Consider the following 18,477-nt stretch of genomic DNA (forward strand, 5'->3'; position numbering starts at 1 on the left):
TATTTTAGGTTATTGATAATTCTCCAGGCAATCTTGATTCCAGCTTGTGTTTCTTCCAGTCCAGCGTTTCTCATGATGTACTCTGCATATAAGCTAAATAAACAGGGTGACAATATACAGCCTTGACGTACTCCTTTTCCTATTTGGAACCAGTCTGTTGTTCCATGTCCAGTTCTAACTGTTGCTTCCTGACCTGCATACAGGTTTCTCAAGAGGCAGGTCAGGTGGTCTGGTATTCCCATTTCTTTCAGAATTTCCCACAGTTTATTGTGATCCACACAGTCAAAGGCTTTGGCATAGTCAATAAAGCAGAAATAGATGTTTTTCTGAAACTCTCTTGCTTTTTCCATGATCCAGAGGATGTTGGCAATTTGGTCTCTGGTTCCTCTGCCTTTTCTGAAACCAGCTTGAACATCAGGAAGTTCACAGTTCACGTATTGCTGAAGCCTGGCTTGGAGAATTTTAAGCATTACTTTACTAGCGTGTGAGATGAGTACAATTGTGCAATTGTTTGAGCATTCTTTGGCATTGCCTTTCTTTGGGATTGGAATGAAAACTGACCTTTTCCAGTCCTGTGGCCACTGCTGAGTTTTCCAAATTTGCTGGCATATTGAGTGCAGCACTTTCACAGCATCATCTTTCAGGATTTGGAATAGTTCAACTGGAATTCCATCACCTCCCCTAGCTTTGTTTGTAGTGATGCTTTCTAAGCCCCATTTGACTTCACATTCCAGGATATCTGGCTCTAGGTCAGTGATCACACCATCGTGATTATCTGGGTCGTGAAGATCTGTTTTGTACAGTTCTTCTGTGTATTCTTGCCATCTCTTCTTAATATCTTCTGCTTCTGTTAGGTCCATACCATTTCTGTCCTTTATCGAGCCCATCTTTGCATGAAATGTTCCTTTGGTATCTCTGATTTTCTTGAAGAGATCTCTCGTCTTTCCCATTCTGTTGTTTTCCTCTATTTCTTTGCATTGATCACTGAGGAAGGCTTTCTTGTCTCTTCTTGCTATCCTTTGGAACTCTGCATTCAGATATTTATATCTTTCCTTTTCTCCTTTGCTTTTTGCTTCTCTTCTTTTCACAGCTATTTGTAAGGCCTCCCCCAACAGCCATTTTGCTTTTTTGCATTTCTTTTCCATGGGGATGGTCTTGATCCCTGTCTCCTGTACAATGTCATGGACCTCATTCCATAGCTCATCAGGCACTCTATCTATCAGATCTAGTCCCTTAAATCTATTTCTCACTTCCACTGTATTATCATAAGGGATTTGATTTAGGTCATACCTGAATGGTCTACTGGTTTTCCCTACTTTCTTCAATTTAAGTCTGAATTTGGCAATAAGGAATTCATGGTCTAAGCCACAGTCAGCTCCTGGTCTTGTTTTTGCTGACTGTATAGAGCTTCTCCATCTTTGGCTGCAAAGAATATAATCAGTCTGATTTCAGTGTTGACCATCTGGTGATGTCCATGTGTAGAGTCTTCTCTTGTGTTGTTGGAGGAGGGTGTTTGTTATGACCAGTGCATTTTCTTGGCAAAACTCTATTAGTCTTTGCCCTGCTTCATTCCGTATTCCAAGGCCAAATTTGCCTGTTACTCCAGGTGTTTCTTGACTTCCTACTTTTGCATTCCAGTCCCCTATAATGAAAAGGACATCTTTTTGGGGTGTTAGTTCTAAAAGATCTTGAAGGTCTTCATAGAACCATTCAACTTCAGATCTGACAGAATGTGGTCCACTGGAGAAGGGAATGGCAAACCACTTCAGTATTCTTGCCTTGAGAACTCCATGAACAGTATGAACAGTATGGAAGTGAAAAGTAACCTTTAAAAATTGTATTAATTTTTTTAATTTTTAAAAAAGAAAAAGGATGGCAGGTGTGTCTTGTGGGGCAACAAAGACAGAGGTTGCTGGGGTGGCTGCTTTCATCCTGAGACTGTCTGCCCATCCCCTCCACACGAGGTACAGGAATGGGCTGGCAGCAGGGTCTGTCACCCATTCATTCAACAAATACTTATTGAATATTTACAATGTGCCAGGTGCAATGCTGGTTTTGCTAGGATTGCGTAAGATCAAGAGAGAGGAGTCCTTTCTGAGTCCATGGGAGAGAGGCAGGCATGTGGACAGAGAAGGGCATGACAGCACTGCAGGTCTCGCAGGGGTGTCAGCAGGAAGGGCAGCAGTTCTCCCCGGAGCTGAAGGAGAGGTGACTGTCATGAAGAAACACTGGACCCCTGCCAGGTGGCATGCCCTGGGGTAGGCGCCCACAGAACAAAGATGAATAAGCACAAAGCACAGAGTCTAGGGGGAGAGAGGGACATGGAAACAGTCACTGCAGTGCAACCTGATATGCTAAGAGAGTACAGAAGAGGGGCGCCTGCCCTGGCCAGGTGAGACTTTACAGAAGGAGCACCTGAGTCAGGTATGGGATGAGGAGTAAGAAATGGGGGAAGGGGCATTTGACTGGACCCTCTGAACGGGATGGACAGATGGAAGCCCCACTTGCTGCTAGTGTCAGCATCACCCAACTGGTACCAGAACAAATGCATCTCATCCAGGTGTGGAGCGAGGATTAGCTAGATCCTAGGATGCTCATGACCTGAAAGAACTGAAATGATCAGCTGGTCAGAAAGTGCAGGGCAGCTTGAAGCCAAGATCCTGCAGGGTGGAGGACAGGACAGGGACCTCTGAGACCTTCCTCCCATGGACCTCTCAGACCACAGTCACCTGGTGGGCTGAAGTATCCTAGGCTCTTGAAGAATTTACATTTTTCCTTTCACCCTCTCTCCTCTGTTCTCTCCAGTTTTGTTTCTTTATCCAATATTTAAAATTGAGTCCTTTAATGTTCCCTAGAATGTTCTCTTTTCTTTCTTGTTCCGAAGAGAGACTTCTTTCCTAAATCTCCTTTTTATCCTACTGCCTCATTCCCAGGAAAAATTCACCTCTTTGAGTTTTTTTTTTTCTTTTTCTGCTGTTGCTGTTCAAGACGACTGGTGGTTTATCGTGCACTGTCCTCTCACAGTGGAAGAAGCTAGGGGATATCAGAGGTCTCTGTTAGTATTTGGAGACTGAAATTCCTAGGAGCCAGGACCCTGTAGATACATTTCCATTTTGTAGATCATCTACAAAGAGAGTACAGAAAGGAAGAGTTAACTGTTATTGTAGAGGCAAATGGTTTTGCAAGATACAAAAGTCCTGTCTATTGCTATGACTCATATTTGATGTTTATTTAATTGAAATGGAAATGACCAATCTGCTTTCAAAAGTAATAAATTTCTTATGATTTTTTTTAAAAAGTCTTCCTTTGTTGTAAACTTGGCTTAAATAAAATTCACCACTGCCATGTAAAGAAATTAGAATGGACTTTCAATTAAAGAAATTAGAATGGACCTTTGTCTGTGTCCTTCTGGCTTTCTCTCTCTGTCTCGACCTTTGTCTCCATCCCATCTTTCTCCTACCACACTTTTTGCTCTTGCTGTCTCTCTTTTTCTCTCTGCCGCTCCTCCTTCTTCTGTCCACCACTTCCATTCCAGTAAGTAGGTCTCAGGTTACTATCTCATGAGCACCTCAGTAAAGACTAGTTGCCTTTTACTTGGAGGGCAGGAAAGAGTGGAGAAAAAAAAGACAAGGTGACAGTTGAGATGAAGGACTTCCAGTTCACTTTGATGATTGTCTTAATACTGTCCTTGAAATCTTTTGTCCCAGATGCTGAGATCTGTGGATTCAGGCCCAAGCAGCTTTCATTTCCAGGCATCACATCCACTTCTTAAAAGCACATAGAGGACAGAAGTTGCATGGGAAGAGATGAAGGAACTTCTTGGGGTGACAGCAGTGTGGTATCATTTTGAGCCTGGGGGCACAGTCAGAGCTCCCAGATGATGCCCACCTGCTCCAGGAGGCTTTGATCTGTTGGGCCTCTGGGCCATATACACATTCTGATTTTTCCCACGTGCTGGGAGGTGAAAGGCTTGGGAAACACGGGCCTAGAGGCTGGGAGGAGAGAAAGCAGAGAGGGACACAGCCGGGAGGCAGCTCCTCCTCACTGCCAGCACTGCCTTCAGCCTGCTGGTGCATCAGCCTGACGGACTTGTCCATTCTCCTGTCATCTGTCTCTGTCTGGTCTAGCGGTGGGCCTGAGCAGTTGTCCAGAACCTGCTGTGCCCAGTAATGGGGTGAAGACTGGTGAGCGCTACCTGGTGAACGATGTGGTCTCCTTCCAGTGTGAGCCAGGATATGCCCTCCAGGTACCTTCTGTTGGCCACCCCCCAGGACTGGAAAGGTATCCCCTGAGCTGGGATCAGCCAGCCTCCTCCCAGCAGAGCTGCAGTCACCACAGAACAGAGAGAAGCTCCCCAGATCCCTCAGGGACTGTTGTCCCCTCCTGGAGCTGTTCCTGCAAAAGACAAAGTGCTGACTTTGGCCATTTGGCACAAGCCAGCCTCAGATGTGTCCCTGCAAAGTTTCGGTTTGATTAGACTCTAGGAAAACTTAATTCCTCTTTGAAGGCGATGAAAGAATCTAGTAATTAAAGGAGTCTCATGAGGAACCTTTAGTAATGAGATTTCTTTAGTAATGGCTGTTAATAAGTGTCCTTCCCCAGCTCTCTCCCTCTACCTCTCGCCCCAACCCCCGGTGGATCCATGTATCTTGCTCCTTAACCCAAAGCCTAAGAACAAGCCCCTGCTCCAGGTTGTACATGCAGTTGTGCCCGTGCGGGCAGCCAGCCCACCCTGTTCCTGATTCCCCTAGGGCCACGCCCACATCTCCTGCATGCCCGGGACCGTGCGGCGCTGGAACTACCCTCCGCCTCTCTGTATTGGTAAGAGAACACCTACTTCTCCAGTCCACTCAAATCCATTTCTACCAGGGCTTTGAGTTCAGGGACATCTCACTGGGATCAAGTTCAAATCCAAAGGAAGGCTGGTATTGCAGGTCTGCTCGAAGGTGGGATCTTTAGACTGAGGTTTTTTGTAAGCTTTAACCTCAGGCTTTTCACGACTTTTGGAAACCTTTGTCCACCAAATGAAATACAGCAGTGGCTTGCCCATTCCAAAATCTGATGATGACCATTCTGATTCCATATAACCCCAAACCCCATATGGAACCTCTGGGCATTTTGGGGCTTCCCGCTGTGACTTTTCATAGGACAGACAGATGGAATACACTGATGGAGAAAGGCTGAGCGTGCCCTGTGGAAGGAGGACTTGGTTTGGTTTGGTTTCTGTGCTGAGTAGTGATGAAGAGATCACTGGGTACAAGGAAATACAGAGTCTCCATGCTCAGAAGCATCTAGTCAGGTTGGGGCAAGGGGAACATCTGTTTATCAAGGGTCTGCCACGTGCCAGGCCCTGAGTTATATGTCTCCTTGCTGAAGCTCTTCAGGGCAGGGGTCATCACCCTCAGTTTTGCAAAGAGGAAAACTAAGGTTTTTAGGATTCAAAAGAAAGTGGCAGAGCGAGGAACTAGGATTCCCTGATGCCCTGCCAACTGGCAAGTGCAAGGCTGAACTTGGAGTGGGAAGCAAGGTGAGCCAAGGGCATGTCCTTGGAGCACATGGCCCTGCCCTTCTGTGCTCTCTCCAGGGTTCAGGGCCTCTTCGTATGCAGAGCAGTCAGCAATGGGACCAGTCCCCCGTTTTCCTCATCCTGTATGATGAAGGCCTTGCCCAGGGAACCACTGAGAGCCCCGCAGCCGCCCTGGGCTGAGGGTGTACTGTGCATGCCAGGCCCTGTCCCAAGTGAAGTGAAGTCCTGTCTGTTGTAACCTTATAACCACCCTGTGGCACAAGTGCTGTGGAAGGGCAGGGACCCAGGGCTGGAGGTTTGGGCTGGGGGAACTTAGAGCTGGCCCCAGTCACCCAGGAAGTGGGGGCACTGGGACTGTGACCGGGGGTGGGGTGGGGGGAATCAGTGCTGGAGCCCCTGCTTTGCATGCAAGCACTGTTCCCTTCAGATCTGTATGCTTCAGTCACCCTCTCCCGAGAAGGGGTCTACATAGACACGGCACATACTCCTCCCCTCGGCTCCTTCTTCTGGCCTTCCGTGATGGGCTAACCCCTTTCTGCACACACAGCCTTTCCTAATAAAGTGAAAAGTGAAGTTGCTCAGTCATGTCCGACTCTTTGTAACCCCATGGACTGTAGACTATGAGGCTCCTCTGTCCATGGAATTTTCCAGGCAAGAGTACTGGAGCGGGTTGCCATTTCCTTCTCCAGGGGATCTTCCTGATGCAGGGATTGAACCCTGGTCTCCCGAATTGCAGGAAAACGCTTTACCGTCTGAGCCAAAAAAAAAGAATCCACATGAACTGGCCAGGCTGCATCTGTGCCCCAGCCCTGCAACTTCAGGCAACTCTGACTCTGAAGTCATTTCAGTTGGAGATTCAGATGCCCCAGCCCCTGTGGTTGGCTCATAGTCACTTTGGCTCAGGGTGCGTGTCAGCATTCTGAGGATGGGCTCATGGTGGGGCTCCTCTGCTGACCGCCCAGCCCCATGGAATAAGAGCCTGGGCTGGCGCTGGCACAGAGCAGGAACTTAACATGTCACTGTCTGTCCCCTTCCTTCCTCCTGTTTTCCAGTCCTGGAAGAGCTGATTGGACAATGAAAAGAGGGAGATTTGGGGAATCGTGTAGGAGACAGTCACACTTCTCTTGGGGCACACCATTTTTGCTACATGACCTCACTAAGGAAACTGACCTTTGAAGGGCATGCTCAAGGTCAGGCATCCATAACTTGGGTTTGTGGACTGCAGGGCAGACATAGGGTATACTTCTTCCCTTCCTGGATGTACATCCTCCGTTTTCTCTTGTGTGCAGTTTTTTAGGGAGATGAATTAAAGGTCCCTTTGGATTCTCAAAGGGAAATTAACTTAGGAAAGTCCAAATGCTGCATGACCTTGTTCTTGCCTCGTTGCTGTGCTAACCCCCAGTCTGGTCTCACGGTCACAGCGCAGTGTGGGGGAACAGTGGAAGACATGGAGGGGGTGATCCTGAGCCCCGGCTTCCCAGGCAACTACCCCAGCAACATGGACTGCTCCTGGAAAATAGCACTGCCTGTGGGCTTTGGTAAGTCTTCACGCCCAGGCCTCTGGGCTTAAAGCAACTGTCTGCTGCCATCACTCAGCATAACCTTGGCCGAGTCAGTTCAGCTCTCTGCCTCTCTGCTTCCTCAGCTGTTGAGCTCCTGTGCAGTCCAGAGGATCAATTAGGAATGGTAGAAATGAACGTGCTTTGGGAACATAAAGTAGGGAAAAAACTTTAGGGATTACCATTATTATTTTTATCATTAGAGCAGTGAGCTAAAATCCAGGAATGTGGAATGAAAAATTGCTCAGGGATGGTTGAAAAAAGAAAAAGACAATCTATTTTACTGAGACTAGACTTCAACCTGGGCTTTTAACTCCAATATCCAATTTCTCATCCTAATTAAATTGAGCCAAGGTCAATGTGAAATTGAGTTTGCATTCTTTATACTCACATTCTAGCTGGCCTTAGAGGTTGGGAAATGTCGTGTGTGTGTGTAGACATCAGGGTTGGTGAGGTGTAGAGGACACTGATCTGGGTACAAAATTTAATTACTGAAGGTTCATATGTTGTGCACTGGGAATATAATTTAACCCCTAATGTTTCTGTTGAAGAGACAAAGGATTTGTGTTGACGCAGAAATTATAGGCTGTACACATAGGTCATCCAAGTCATTGCTCTGCGCCTAGGAATGAAATGTCCCAAGGGGATCACTCCTGCACAGACCTGTGATCCCCCAGTCTGTGACCTCAGAAGTCAAGACCACCTCTTTTGTCCTTTATTATTCATCCTAAAGTGGGTCTTCTGATGGAGAAGAGGCTTTCAAGAGAAAGCGACCTACTTGGATGTCTCTAAATCTTCCCTGAGGGGAGAAGTTATGACCCTCAGAAGATAAGAGTTATATTAAGTACCATCTTCTGAAAGAAACTGGAGGGGTATGATCAGGCTGCAAAGTGATGATAACTTTGGCAGCCTTGGGAACTCCAGATTTTGAGATATTGAGGGAAGAGGAGCGGGGAGACCCTCTACCTCTGCATCCAGACATGAACCAGAAGAACCTCAGATAATAGAAGGATGGAGGGAGGGCCACAACCAAAGGGAAACAGAAGTGTAAGTGGGAGGCGCTTCACTTTCTCTGTAAGGCCTGATGTTCGGCCACCAGAGACCTCTATCTTTAAGTCCTCCAGGCAGTCAGCCTCCTGCAGGGACCAGCCACAGAAGACCAGATCCCTTGCTTTCAAGTTACTTTGGATTCCAAACAGTCCCTAATGCCCCCTGCTCTGTTTAAAAACCACCGCATTTACAAACTTCTGCCACTAGATGGCGGCAGTCAGGCAGTGCAATTCAGAAATTTGGCATCCAGCTGAGCCACAGGGGAAGCCCATGCTTAAAGAGCCCGTTCAATGGACCAGCAGCCCGTGTGTGGGGATGACGCAGGGGAGGTAGACTGCAAAGTGAAGCTTCCGCGGATACGTACAGAGGTGCTCCGTGTAAAGTCATCTGTAATTTGGAAAATATCTACATGTTAATAGAAGAGTGAATAGTGTGGTTGGGTAATTCATTAAATGGAATTAATTAATATAGTAGTTAAAAATCAATGAACTGTATCTTTGCATTGACAAGGTAAGACCTTGAAAAACACATGCTGAATCTAAGCTTGCAAAACTATATATATAATACAATAATAAATGCAGATGTTTAAAACAAATCAGATATACGTTTAGGAATCTAAACACATGACCTGGAAGGATATCTTCTGAATTCAAGAGAGTGACTGCCTCTGTAGAGAGAAGAGCAGTGGGAGAGGGCAGGAGATATGAAGGGTCTTCAACAGTATATGTCAAGTCTTTATTTAAGTAATCAGATGCCAAAAGTTCACTCCCGTGTGCTTATTCTAAGCAAATTAGAAGGTATAAATGAGAAAACTATAAAAATTCCAATGTATCTGTAGTCCCACCATGCAGAAATCATCACTCACAGCTTAGACCTCACCATCATGAAGACAAGGGCCCTGTAAAGACCTTGTTCCTCCCTGTGTAATGCTCACCTAGCACAGCCCCGATGCATGGCAAATGCTCAGTAAATGTTGTTAGTGAGTCAGTGAATAGTCTTCAATTTTTTTAATACAAAAGTTTGAATGGTATGCTGCACACTACTTTGCAGTCAGATTTTTACAGTTAACGTTGCAGACATTTTCCTATGCTCAGAAATTTGTTTTTTCAATATCGTTTTTTTAAACTTTACATAATTGTATTAGTTTTGCCAAATATCAAAATGAATCCGCCACAGGTATACATGTGTTCCCCATCCTGAACCCTCCTCCCTCCTCCCTCCCCATACCATCCCTCTGGGTCGTCCCAGTTTTAATAGTAATCTAATTTTGAGAAATCTTATCAATCAATTGATATCAATAGTCCCACACTTATTCTTCAAAGAATGTATTTATATGTAAGTTAAGATCCTAATGAAATCCATTTAACCTGTTGCGTTGTTAGATCTTGATTAATCTAATAAGACCCCAAAGTATAAACTCCACTTGGCATCTTAATAGAACCAATGGGATGTTGTAGTCTTCTAATTTCTGAATTATTGTAAGTGTTCTAGAAAATACTAGTATTGAAGGTCATGTCTTTTGATCGAGTGTGGTTATGTTTAAGTGGTGGTATTTTTCAGTTAAAACATTATTTTATCAAAGCTGCCCTTATACTGATACTAGACATATGAATCCCAAATTAAGTCAGGTGTTGACCCTGAACTTCATTTTCCATGAAATAAAATAGAGTGGGGATGGAGCTCTGATAAGACTGATGCCTTTTATTTTGAATGAATAATACACTTTTAAGTTCAGTCCTGCCTGAAGATAAGAGACTGGGCTGACCAGTGACTCCCCATGTGTGTTCTGGGACCCCTAACTGGGTGGGTAGTCCGTGGTGGGGACACATGGGCTCTGGCAGGTGATGCTCTCAGGAGTCAGCACGTCAGAAGCAAGACTCTATTGCTTGGGCACTGTCTGCCTTTGTTTTGCTCCCAGGAGCTCACATCCAGTTCCTTAACTTCTCCACCGAGCCCAACCACGACTTCATAGAAATCCGGAACGGCCCCTACGAAACCAGCCGCATGATGGGCAGATTCAGCGGGAGTGAGCTTCCCAGCGCCCTGCTCTCCACGTCACACGAGACCACCGTCTATTTCCACAGCGACCACTCCCAGAACCGGCCGGGATTCAAGCTGGAGTATCAGGGTGAGGACAGGAAGGGTCCATCCATCCCTGCCTCTTAACCCACCATCACCTATCTTCCCAGCCTCCCACGTAGGGGAGGAGGGGACCCAGCAAAGGCCAAGGAGTGGAAGGCAGGCCTGACCACTGTGACATGTCTCTCTGGCCCCGCAGAGGCTATCAAACCCCCTGGACAAGAGCTTCCCAGGGCAGCAGCACAAAGCGCCGTCTCGGCTCCAGACCCAACAGTCAGCAGCTTCCTCAGAGCAAGTGACCCATCAGTTCCCCCTCAAACATCCAGCCACCCCCTACCCCCTGCCCCGGGGCCTCCAAAGGCTCACTTCCTCCCTGGGGGCCTGCCCTGTGTGTCAGTTACGCCCCGCAAAGCTCGTCCTGTGATGCGGTGGAGGTTTCCAGTAACGATTCTGGTGACAGTCCTGGAGCACCCGCTGAGCCTTCACACGGAGACAGGAGCAGGACCCTTTCCTCCCGCTGAGGGCTGCCCTGTGTGAGGCTGGACTCCCCGCAGCTCCCCCGTCCTCAGCTGGAGTCCCGTGATTGGCCCACTCCTCCTGGATCGAGCCCCATCCGCCCCAGCTCAGACTTCTCCTGTGCCTGTGTAGCTGTGCCCACCTGGGCAGCTGTACCCAGGGCCCTGGGGCAGCCCGACATCTCCCTCCTGGGACACCTCAGGAGAAGGAGCTGGGCCCTTCACACCAAGGGAGGAGCAGGGAGAAGCCCCAGCCTCTTTCCTAGTAAATGCCACTTCATTGGCGGTAATGCAGCTGCGCACCCAGGGGGCTGTGGATGGGCTCCTGGCAGCGGTCAGCCTTACCTGGGCGAGCCTGTGCCTAAGAAGGGTACACAGCCTCGGTGGGCAGTGAGGCCTGTCCAGTGGTCACCATACATCCCAAGGCCACAGTCTATCCCAGGAGAGACTCAGGCCCAGATGCGAGGTCGGGTGCCTCTCTAGGACAGACACACACCTCTCAGGCTTTGCGTGTATTGGTGCCCTAGGTCTGCTCTGTCAGTATACCGCAGACTGCTGGCTTGAAGAGCAGAGTTGCTCTCTCACAGTCTTGGAGCCTGGAAGCCCTGAGATTGGGGGTGGGCAGGGCTGGCTCCTTCCAAGGGCTGCAAGGAGCAACATGTTCCCTGCTTTCCCCCAGCTTCTGGCGGTTTGCTGACCATCGGCGTTTCTTGGCTTGTGGATCGATCACCCCCACCTCTGGCTTCATCTTCACGTGGCGTTCTGCCTGTCGGTCTGAGGTCATTAGGGTGGGCCCTAATCCAATATCACTGGTGTTCTTGTCAAAACGGGAAATGTGGAGACGGTAAAGACTCTGCCTGCAAAGCAGAAGACCTGGGTTCCATCCCTGGGTTTGGGAAGATGCCCTGGAGAAGGGAATGGCTACCCACTCCAGTATTCTTTCCTGGAGAATTCATGGACAGAGGAGCCTGGCAGAGTAGTCCACGGGGTCTCAAAGAGTCAGACACGACTAAGACTACCTAACTAAAGACCTCATTTTAATTTAGGTAAAGGTAGATGAAGATCCTGTCTCCAAATATCACGTTCTGAGGAGGCGGGGAAGGGCAGGGGGTTAGAACTTCTACATGAATTTGAGGCGAACACAGTTGGGCCCAAGGGCTCTCCCTGAGCTCCTCGTCTGGGATGAATGCAGGGTCTGATGACGTTGTGGTGGGGACAGTGCTCTGGGGCCTTCCCATGCACTGGCTTCACCCCTGTGACGGGCACAGCCCTGTCCAGCTCAGGTGGTGAGAGCAGACATGCTCCCTGCGTTCCTGTGTGTTAAGCCCACTTTGTCCTTGTCAGAGCTGCCCCCTCTGAGTCCTGCAGACTCCTCAGACGCCCCACTTCCTTGTAGAAGTAGTAGTTGGGAGCCCTGACCTCAGCCCCTCCCAGACTCACCAAGCCTTCTCTGAGGAACTTCACCTGAGGTTCACAGGCTCCTCCCTGAGGCTTCCAGACATGAGCCAGCACTCTGGAGCCCCCATGGAGCCCTGATCTCAGCCCCTCCCAGACTCACCAAGCCTTCTCCTCTGAGAAGCTTCACCTGAGGCTCACGGGCTCCTCCCTGAGGCTTCCAGACATGAGCCAGCACTCTGCATTAACGTCACTCGCACTGAGGCTCCACGTGTTCAGAGGCTGGATTCTCTGAGGAACCTGAGGCGGGAGCGAAGGGTGGAAACAGGAAGGAGGGGTCCCAAGCTCACCTTCAGAGGACCAACACCTTGACCTGAGTTGCCCCAAGTGTATGAGAGCCCCAACAATGCCCACTCTGCGGTGGGCCAGCTCCCCCACCAGGACTTGCCCAGATGTTCCCCTTGGGTCACAGGCCCGGCTGCTTCCTCAGCGCCTGCCCGCTGCCACAGTCCAGACAGGGCTTGTGGAGCCACCCTTGGTGTCAGGGTGGCCGCCTCCACCTCAGACGTGACCTCTGAAACTTCCACTATGGCTTCTCCATGATGGCCCATCCTCCGGACTAGGTTATCTCCAGTGCCGGCGGCCCAACTGCTCCCACTGAGGCCCCTGCCATGTGTCAGGCCCAGATAATTCTCCCTGCCCCCTAGGCCCATGTTCTTGGCCCCGTGGAATTTCACCCGACCCCTCGCCCTAGGTTTTTCTTTTATGAAAAGACCTACATCACCACTCAGGCCATTTGTATCCAGCAGTCCCAGCTCTTTGTGGTCCCCAGACTTTCTCTGGAAGAAATATAACTCCTTACTTTTCCTCAAAATCCCTCCTGTTAGACACTCTGAACTTCCTAACCTGGAGTTTTCTTTTCCCTTCTTCAGGTAAATATCCTCGTAATGTTTTTAGTAGCAGCATAAGCTACTCCTGCCAGGTCTCCTAGCCTGATAGGCTTACTATATTCCGTTAAAACTTCTCAGGAGATTGTGTTTCTAAGAACATAGCAAAATGACCTTGTTCCAAAATGTTAGGCCTCATCATTACTGATTTTTTAATATGTCTCTTTGTTTGAAACTGCATCTGCTCCCATTGTAGCGTCCACTGCTCCTCTCTGCATGGAACCCTTTTCTGGGGAAGTTAATGACTCCACTCCTCAGGGGTCCTGTCTTCCCTCAAGGCCCAACCTCTCCCTCTGAAGCTTCCTCTGGTGGAACAAACTCTGAGACTCCTCTCCCTGTGAAAGCGGTCCCGGAGCCGTCACTTCAATGTCTCTTTGTGAAAAGCCAGCTCCTTCCCCTGGAAACGATTCTTGTGAGAGGGACCCAGCCACTCTCCTCCAGGCTGCTCGTGACTTCTCACCAGCCCTCTGTCTTCAGACTCGCCCACATTGTTGGGTCCCTCTCTTCCCACTGAGACTTCTCTTTAAAGGCTCCACTCATCCTTCAGTCACCTCCCTACAGGCTCCTCACTTCTACTAAGCTGCTGCTGCTGCTGCTGCTAAGTCACTTCAGTCGTGTCCAACTCTATGCAACCCCGTAGACGGCAGCCTACCAGACTCCCCCGCCCCTGAGATTCTCCAGGCAAGAACACTGGAGTGGGTTGCCATTTCCTTCTCCAGTGCGTGAAAGTGAAAAGTGAAAGTGAAGTCACTCAGTCGTGTCCGACTCTTAGCGACCCCATGGACTGCAGCCAACCAGGCTCATCCGTCCATGGGATTTTCCAGGCAAGAGTACTGGAGTAGGGTGCCTTCGTAGAAGTCTCTACTAAGACTTCATTTGCTAAATCGCCCAAACCTGTTGCTGCTGACAGAGCCACGCCCCTTTGGCTGCCCAGCCCACCCAGTCTCTCTAGGACTGCTCGATTTTTCAACGCACCCAACTACCTTGATGATTTCTTCTTTAAAAAAAAAAATTTGCTCATTTTTTAAATTTTTATTTGTTTATTTTTGGTTGCAATGAGTCTTTGTTGCTTTGCGTGGGCTTTCTCTAGTTGCATCGAGTGGGGGCTACTCTTCATTTCAGTGTGCGGGCTTCTCGTTGCAGTGGCTTCTCTGTTGCAGAGCACGGGCTTGAGGGCACGGAGGTTGAGTAGTTGTGGTGTGCGGGCTCAGTGGCTGCGGTGCACAGGTTGAGTTGCCTCCCCAGGATGTGCGTTCTTCCTGGACCAGGGATCAAACCCATGTCACCTGCATTGGCAGGAGGATTCTCAACCACTGGACCCCCAGGGAAGTCCTGCCTTGATGATTTCCCAGTGAAATCTGCCAGTTCTGCCCACAGAGACCTCCATGCGTGGCACTGAGAGGAAACACATCACACGGACGGAGTGCTTCGTGATCACCGTTCTTTGCACTGTTATTGCGCGTGATGAGGTACCAACTTTGCATCGAGCATTCACTGATCTCAACCACTCCCCCTGAGAATTTCCACTGTAGGAACGCTCCCTCTGCTGATTTCCTGCTGAGTGGGTCTAATTACTGTCCTGTGGATCCGATTATTAATAATTGAGGGCTCTGGCTCTCTGACGTGTGCTCAGCAAATCCCTCAGTGACTTCTCCCTGTTGGCTCAGCTGCTCCCATTAAGGCTTCTCCTTTCAAGGCAGGCACACCCATTCTCAGGGAAGCAACTTTCTTGTTCTTTGGAGGGACTCCCGTGTAAGAAAATCACACATTCCTATTATTTTATTAAGTTTTTTATTTTTGATGTGGACCATTTTTAAAGTCTCTTGTTGAATGTGTCATAACATTGCTTCTGTCCTGCGTTTTTTTTATTTGTTTGTTTGTTTGCTTTTTGTTTGTTTTTGGCCACGAGGCATGTAGGATCCCAACTGCCTGACCAGGGATTGAATCCACACGCCCTGCATTGGAAGGCAGACTCTTAACCACTGGACACCCAGGGTGTCCCCACACGTTCCTTCTAACCCAGCTGTTCCCTCGGAAAAGTTTCTCTCCTTGCCACACTGGGCTTACTCCCCTGTTTCTTCCTTCTTGAGAGGTTCTAATTGCTCAGAGTCAGAAGGACCCCACTCAAGTGCTCACCTGACTGCTTCCTGTGTTTGTGATCTTGGTGGTTATTGGGATTGAATGAAATAAGCAACAGAAAAGAGCCGAAGTCAATGCTGAGCCCCAACGAGGTGCTCAAAGAATAATGGTTCCATCTAACCTTGTCTTCCGTGGGCCGCCCTTTCCCAGGAAAGCAGCAATAACAGACAGCATGTTTACTGCATTCTTGCCACGTGCCAGGACCGTGCAAAGGGCTGTGTGCGTGTATCATCCTATCAGAGTCTCACAATAACTGTTTTCTAAGTAAGTAAACAAAGGCATAGGGAACTGAAATCACTTGGCCAGAGCCAATAGCTAGAAAATGACAAAAGCCCGTCTGAGTCCATGCCTTGGTTCTCCAGCTCTCTGCTACCTCCCTGTGTGTACATGTGCTCAGTGGTATCTGAGTCTTTGCAACCCTGTGGACGGTATCCTTCCAGGCTCCTCTGTCCATGGAATATTCCAGGCAAGAATACTGGAGTTGGTTGCCATTCCTATTCCAGGACATCTTCCCAACTCAGGAATAAGAACTCCCGTCTCTTCTGTCTCCTGCACTGGCAGGCAGATTCTTTATCACTAGCGCCACCTGCCAGTTCCCTGGCACACCTGGGTGAGGAGAAAATGCCCAGAGAGAGTAAAAAAAAAAAACCTTCTCTCTTATTCTTTCCCAGCGTATGAACTTCAAGAATGTCCAGACCCAGAGCCCTTTGCCAACGGCATTGTTCGGGGAGCTGGCTACAATGTTGGACAGTCAGTGACCTTCGAATGCCTCCCAGGGTATCAACTGATGGGCCACCCTGTCCTCACATGTCAACATGGCACCAACCGGAACTGGGACCACCCCCTGCCCAGGTGTGAAGGTATGTTCCTCAGTTAGTCCTGGTGATTCTTTTTCAGGACAGGGTTCACGCACGTGCCTGCTCCGTGGGATCACCCATGCTAGGAGATCCTAGCAAGCATTGTCCATCATGTTTTCATATGGACTGGACTGAGCATATCCAGACTGGGCGCAGAGCTCTGGGCCAACACTAGGGAGGACCTGGAGGAGACACAGGTCAAAGCCAAAGGAATACATTCTCAGCCCTTGGGAACAGCCAACCTCATGGGCCAGATGTCCCAGTCAGAAGCAAAGACACTGATATGCTGAGAGGTAGAGAGTCAATCATGGTGCTTTCCTAAAGGGAGAAGAGAAGAAAGCATCTTTCTAGAAAAGTTTTGTTCCTCTCTTCATACCCCCCAACTTATTCCCCATCTCCTACATGAACCTAGAGAGATCTGAGTTGAGGATATCAGAGAGCTACAGGGGATACTTCCCTGGGCCTTCATTAACCAGAATCAGGGTGGAGGAGGACCAGGAGCTCATGCTGTCCCTATCCATGTCTACACATCTCCATTCAATTTTCCCTTCCTTTTCCTTGAGGAGAAGCTGGAATTTGTCTTGAAAGGGCAAGGTTTAGCAGGAGGACAGTATGATTCAGGAGAAAGTGCCCCAGCTCTGGAATCAGATCACCCTAGGCTTTATCTCTGAACTGCTTCACCTCTCTGACCTCCAGTTTCTTCCTTGGTATGATGGGGCTTCTCTTCGTAAGAACTGAGAGGATTCCAAGATGGCATGTGTAAAGTGCCCAGCATGGTAACTGGTTCAAAATCCACAAGTTGGAAAAGTATTAACTCTCCATAGATAAAGACACCTTGCTTGCACAACTGATCTATTCTGGTGTTAGAATATAAGGTCGTAATCTCTAAAACTATTAAATTCCCAGTTAGATTTTCAAATTTTCAAAATCATACCCATGCATAATCAGTCTACCATTCTGGAATTGTTGGCTGGCCACCCTCTCTATGACAAGCTTCGTTGTGGACTTTTGTTTCCTTTTTGCTCCTTTTTATGGTGTCACAGGAGATGGAAGAGCAGTGTTTCCCCCATCAGACATCTTTAGCCATGAACCCTTCTTCCTCCTAAGACAGTGCTTCCCTTAGCTTAGACGAGGACATCATTTTCTCTTGCATTTCCAATTACCTTTCTGCCTGTGCCAACTTTTTGGTCATCTTTTTCTTTGTCCCTTAAGTGTTTTTGTTCTTTGAAGTTATTTCCCACACTCTCTTCGCTTCTTTCCCTCACATCTCCAAATGCTCTCTGTGTCTGCAACCTTTATCTCTTTGCCAATTCTTCACCTGTACATCCAACTCCTCACTAAATATCTTCACTTATCCAGAAGCACCTAAATCCTAATGTGTTTAAAATGGAAGCCATCCTCTTTCTGCCATTACGTTGAAATCCTCACTAGAGTGAAAGGCCCCTCTCGTCCCCTGGTTACTTGTTACTCAGTTTGGGCAGCCTGCCTCTCGCCTATCCTGTCTAGTCACTGAGTCTTGCTAATTCTACATCCTAATTGCCCTTCAAATACATCCACCTGTCTGTATGCATTGCTTCCACCCTAATCCAGGTCACTTAGATGAGGCCTGTCACCGGCTCCCAGCCTTCAGTCTTGTGTTCCTCAGTCCACTTTTCACAGTGTGGGGAGGGTGGTGAGCCTTTGAAACCATTCATGTACAGTGGCAAACTTTCAAAGATGCAAAAGTACATCTAGTTCCAGCAAGGAACCAGAACCTGTGCCATCACCAGCCGGCATGAGTGACGTTGCAGCTTGCCCTCCGTCTCCTATGGCCGACGCTCGTTCAGCTCCACCGTCTCCCACCTCCTCCCTTCCTTCCTCCCGTCAGTAATTCTTCTTGCCTGTTCACTCAACACCAGCCCCTGTATGCCAGCTGTTGTACTGTACTCTTTTACTTTTCAAGATACTCTAGTATCTTGTTTTCTTTATTTTTTGTATTTGTTTGTTTTTAACGTGTTAGTGTATTATGTGTGAAAAGTATTATAAACCTATTACAGAACAGTGCAGTCAGAACAGTGCAATATAGCCGATTGTGTTAGTTGGGTACCTAGGCTAACTTTGTTGGACTTACGAACAAATTGGACTTACAAATGCCCTCTCTGAATGGAACTCATCCATATGTAGGGGACTTACTGTACTCTAGACACGGCCCTGCTGAGAAGCTAGCAAGCTGTTCCCACCTCCCTTGGGGTAACTGTCCAGCCCCCTGGAGCTAGCGCACACTATGCCTCAGGACCTGGACCCCGCTGACCTCCCCGTGTTCTCCACTCTCACAGTTCGCTCCAGCTCAGCTGAAATGCTTTCCATTTTTGCCCCTCTTGCCCCTGGTTCTGAGCGCATGCTGGTCCCTCCTCGTAGAACGTTGCTCTT

General features: G+C 48.5%; 1 protein-coding gene across 1 annotated transcript in view; it reads left to right on the forward strand.

Annotated features, from left to right (window-relative positions):
• CSMD2 (CUB and Sushi multiple domains 2) overlaps positions 1-18,477 on the forward strand; it is a 689,054-nt gene that overhangs the window by 572,790 nt on the left and 97,787 nt on the right. The window contains exons 38-42 of the mRNA XM_070786891.1: positions 4,128-4,246; positions 4,752-4,821; positions 6,949-7,065; positions 10,055-10,264; positions 15,883-16,071. Of these exons, the coding sequence (XP_070642992.1) occupies positions 4,128-4,246; positions 4,752-4,821; positions 6,949-7,065; positions 10,055-10,264; positions 15,883-16,071 (705 nt within the window). The remainder of the gene's footprint in view (positions 1-4,127; positions 4,247-4,751; positions 4,822-6,948; positions 7,066-10,054; positions 10,265-15,882; positions 16,072-18,477) is intronic.

The sequence above is a fragment of the Bos indicus genome, chromosome 3 (genome assembly GCF_029378745.1).
Source record: "Bos indicus isolate NIAB-ARS_2022 breed Sahiwal x Tharparkar chromosome 3, NIAB-ARS_B.indTharparkar_mat_pri_1.0, whole genome shotgun sequence".
In the NCBI taxonomy this organism is placed as follows: domain Eukaryota; kingdom Metazoa; phylum Chordata; class Mammalia; order Artiodactyla; family Bovidae; genus Bos; species Bos indicus.